Genomic DNA, 2,105 nt, shown 5'->3' on the forward strand with positions numbered 1-2,105 from the left:
GTATGTTCAAAATATTTATTATATTTTTATCATCTAAAATTTAATTGATAATATTTTAAAATGTATTAAAAAGTTTATTCAACTATCTATAACTTTATCTGTACTTTAAATGCATCTTATAGATCCATCAAAATGATAAAGAAAATAATAGTTTTAGTTTGAATATAAGGGAGTAAAGTGATACTAATAAAACTATAAAAGGATGAAGTAAATTTAGACTTAACTATAGTGGGTAAAATATAGTTTCTTCTTATTTTTATTTTAAGAGAAATAGAAACTTGACGGTATTAAATGGGTGCGGCCGGCCACTTGTAATTGAATTCAGAAATGTTTAGCTACCTTATTTAACCACCTATACCACACTCTCATTATATATTGATTAATAGCATACTTGGATTTATAACTAATTTGAACCTAAAACTCCATCAGGCATCAGTGATATGAAGGAGAAAAGTAAACTTCTTATATTGAAAAGATTCATACACAAAATGAACAGAAATAAGGACAGTTTTATTACGTGTATCTGAGAAAGAGGGCTATCTAATTACTTATCAATTAGTTTTTATTGAGAAAATCTCAGACATAATAACATTTAAATTCATATGAACCCATTTATCACAAAAAAAGAAGAAGTGAAACACACATAACCCCTATCGTCCTCAACAAGCTTACATATTAACAGGAGAAGAAGATATGTTTACAAGCTGGAGATCAAGCTGGGAATTGAAATGAAACAAAATAACACCATGCAAGAAGTAAAAAAGAAAAAGATTAAAAGAAGAAGAAGGAGAAGAAGAGTTGTTAGCTTGTCATGATACCCACATCGATCTCTATTTTCGAGGTAATTATTTTATCATGTCAAAAGACCTTTCCACCCTTCAACACCATCATCTTCTTAAACTCCTCAAAGTTGACCTTTCCATCCCCATCCTTATCCACCTTCCTTATCATCTCATGGCAATCCTCCACCAACCCTCCTTGCTTCAACCCCAGTGATCTCAATACCAACCCCAACTCCTCGGCAGTGATCAGCCCATCTCCATTGTCATCAAACACATCAAAGGCTTCCTTCAAATGCATCTCGTCACCCTCCTCCTCTCCTTCTTGCCTCCCACTGCTAAACAACTCGTAGAGCTCGCGGAACTCCTCGAGATCGATGAGCCCGTCGCCGTTGGAGTCGACCTTCTCCATCATCCTCGTGACCTCGGCGCTCGTGGTGGAGAGCCCGAGCCTCTTCAACGATTCCTCGAGCTCCGCCGAGGTGACGAAGCCGTCGCCGTCGCGATCGAAGGTGGAGAAGACCGTCTCAAGATGGAGCTCGTTGGCTGTCGCTGTGGAGACCGCTTTATCCTTGCTCTCTTTCTTTGAGGTCTTGGGATCTAGTTTTGTCTTGCTACGCGTGAGAGGGCAGAGGGAGAGGAGGGAGGAAACCCATGCAAGAAGCTTCGAGGGAGATAGGAAGAGAAAGAGGAGGTAGGAATTGATGACGAGGCCGCAAGTGAAGAAGATGGCAAACAAGATGAGAGGTGTCATGGTGAGTGTTAGAGAGGGAGACAGCGAAGAAGAAGAACAAGAAGAAGAAGAAGTTGTTTAGAAGAAACATATGGTGGTTAGACGATGGATTAATAAAGAGGGCAACGGGAAAGGGATGGTAAAACGCGTGCTGGTCCCACAAAAACCGCGTGAAACTATAATAACGGTCAATTATGTGGCCAGCACACTATAGAAAAAGAGTATAAAGAAATAATAGTATAGTAAAGACCATGGATATTTTATAACATCGTTTTAAAAATTTTAAATACTACCCATGATTAGGACACCCTAGATGTCTTAAATATAAATAATTTTATTAATCTAGAGGGTGTATGTGAGTAATAGAAAAAAACTCTGGAAGGTATATTTAAAAAATAGTGTTAGTTTAGGAGGTTTAAATAAAATTATTTAAAAAAAATTAAAAATAAAATAACTCCTTATTTATTCAAGAAATTATAATTAAATATGGGATCTTATGTTGTGATAATAAACTGCGATAAATGAGTCATCTTTATCATAATTTACATATAATTAATTACACTTAAATTCTAACATCAAATGATATCTTACCC

General features: G+C 36.2%; 1 protein-coding gene across 1 annotated transcript; it reads right to left on the reverse strand.

Moving 5' to 3' along the window:
• Positions 1-629: 629 nt before the first annotated feature.
• LOC140760115 (calmodulin-like protein 6) lies at positions 630-1,590 on the reverse strand. Its single transcript, XM_073096941.1, has one exon. It carries the CDS (start codon positions 1,531-1,533, stop codon positions 859-861), a length of 675 nt encoding a protein of 224 aa, XP_072953042.1. The 5' UTR covers positions 1,534-1,590; the 3' UTR covers positions 630-858.
• Positions 1,591-2,105: the final 515 nt, after the last annotated feature.

The sequence above is a fragment of the Typha angustifolia genome, chromosome 5 (genome assembly GCF_048772165.1).
Source record: "Typha angustifolia cultivar Huaian chromosome 5, ASM4877216v1, whole genome shotgun sequence".
NCBI lineage: Eukaryota > Viridiplantae > Streptophyta > Magnoliopsida > Poales > Typhaceae > Typha > Typha angustifolia.

Excerpts from the sequence above, each read along its gene's own strand:
- LOC140760115 (XM_073096941.1), bottom strand. The coding sequence starts at position 1,533 with ATGACACCTCTCATCTTGTTTGCCATCTTCTTCACTTGCGGCCTCGTC.